Source organism: Terrapene carolina, unplaced genomic scaffold, assembly GCF_002925995.2.
Source record: "Terrapene carolina triunguis isolate 2854851 unplaced genomic scaffold, T_m_triunguis-2.0 Scaffold16795, whole genome shotgun sequence".
Taxonomy (NCBI): domain Eukaryota; kingdom Metazoa; phylum Chordata; order Testudines; family Emydidae; genus Terrapene; species Terrapene triunguis.
The window spans coordinates 1-1,907 of record NW_020681146.1 but is presented as its reverse complement, the minus strand read 5'-3'; the positions used below and the strand labels follow the sequence as shown (position 1 = coordinate 1,907).

Genomic DNA, 1,907 nt, shown 5'->3' with positions numbered 1-1,907 from the left:
CTGGGGCATTGCCTGCCTGGGGCGAGCGCCCCCTGCTGAGCCCCCCCGCCCCACACCCTGCAGCCCAGTGCCCCCTAGTGCTGCCTGGGGGCACTGCCTGCCGGGGCGAGCGCCCCCTACCTGTTGGAAACAGGCCTGCACCAGGTTCTCGGGGAAGAGGTTCCGGATTAAATCCAGGAAGGCGTCCAGGCTGGAGACCTCCTCGCTCCGCTCCGCCGCGCCCGTCGCCGTCTTCAGCTTGGGGTTGCCCGGGTGGATGGACAGCACCAGGATCACGCCCAGCACGGCAGCCAGCACCGTGGTGGACATGTAATACACCATGGCCCGGGTGCCCATGTGCCCACTCGACTTGGCATCCAGTCCTGCCAGCCCTGCCCAGGAACAGAGCGAAAGCTACACGGGGACCCCTCGCCCGGCGCTGGGAGGCGGCTGACTCTGGGGTGGGGCGGGGGGGCTGGGTATAGGGGGACCCCTCGCCCGGCACTGGGATGCGGCTTGCTCTGGGGTGGGGCACGGGGGCTGGGTATAGGGGGACCCCTCGCCCGGCACTGGGATGCGGCTGGCTCTGGGGTGGGGCACGGGGGCTGGGTATAGGGGGACTCCTCGCCCGGCGCTGGGATGCGGCCGGCTCTGGGGTGGGGCGGGGGGGCTGGGTATACGGGGACCCCTCGTCCGGCGCTAGGAGGCGGCTGACTCTGGGGGTGGCGCGGGGGCTGGGTATACGGGGACAATGCCCCATAATGAGTCCCTCGCCCTGCTCCATGCAGCACCGCACCCTGTGGGTGGTCGGTCCACCCCCTCTCCCCCTGGTGGCTAGGCTGGGTACCACAGCCCTGTGCTGCTCCCGAGCGCCGCGAGTTCGAATCCCGCAGTGGGGGAACGAGATTCAGCTTTTGGCTCCAGCCGCTGTCCCCGTCCCCCCGCCCTCACCTGAGATGAGGCTGGAGATGACCAAGGGCAAGATGAGCATTTTCAGCATCCGCATGAGGATGTCTCCCGGGAAGGAGATAAGGACCAGCAGGTCTTCGTCCAGCGGGGGGAGCAGCCGCAGGAGGCTCCCAAATACGGCGCCCAGAATGACCCCTAGAGACGAGGGGACAGAACCTCAGTACGACCCCCCAACAGGGTCCCCCTCCAGCACCGAGATGCAGCTGGCTCTGGGGTGGAGCATGGGGGCTGGGTATATAGGGACCCCTCGCCGGGCGCTGGGATGCGGCTGGCTCTGGGGTGGGGCGCGGGTGCTGGGTATCCGGGGACCCCTCGCCCAGCGCTGAGATGCGGCTGGCTCTGGGGTGGGGCATGGGGGCTGGGTATACGGTGACAACTCTCTGGGGAGAGCGCCCCCTAGCACCGCGTTGGGGCTTACAATGATCCCATATGTGAACCCGCCCACTTTGGGGGGGGGGGGGGGGAGGGTGACCGGGTGGGTGGGGGGTCAAGCCAACAGCCGCCGGGGAGGGGGGGATTAGACCATGTTTAATTTTCTTCCTCCCAGGTAGTGACGTAAACGACACAATGAGACGATAATCACATGCTGCCCCGTGTCCGGGGGGGAGGGGGGAGCAGCTGGAAAGGGTGTGTGGGGGGTCACATCTGCTCCCCCGCCCATTGATCACCTGTTTGTGTGTAATGATAGAGACGGGGGGTGGGGGGTGGAGAGATGTGGGGGAAGGATGGGGGGGGAATGGGTAGGTCCCCTACCCCTTCTGCCCCTGCCCCCCAGCTCTGGGCTTCCTGCCCCACCTTCTGCACCCCAGCGCCCCCTGCTGGCCCCATCCCACCTCCCGCAGCCCAGCCCCCTGCTGGGCCCCCCACCCCGCACCCCAGCGCCCCCTGCTGCCTCCCGCCCCGCTCCTGCAGCCCAGCGCCCCCTGCTGGCCCCACCCCACCCCCCGACACCCAGCGCC

The 1,907-nt window shown here is 68.8% G+C and overlaps 1 protein-coding gene across 1 annotated transcript; it reads right to left on the bottom strand.

The window, feature by feature from the left end:
* Positions 1 to 120: 120 nt before the first annotated feature.
* On the bottom strand, positions 121 to 1,083 carry LOC112124667 (excitatory amino acid transporter 2-like; the record flags this gene model as incomplete). Its single annotated transcript, XM_026661759.1, has 2 exons — positions 121 to 371; positions 931 to 1,083. Coding segments are annotated over 2 exons (404 nt in total), but the record flags the coding sequence as incomplete, so codon positions are not given.
* Positions 1,084 to 1,907: the final 824 nt, after the last annotated feature.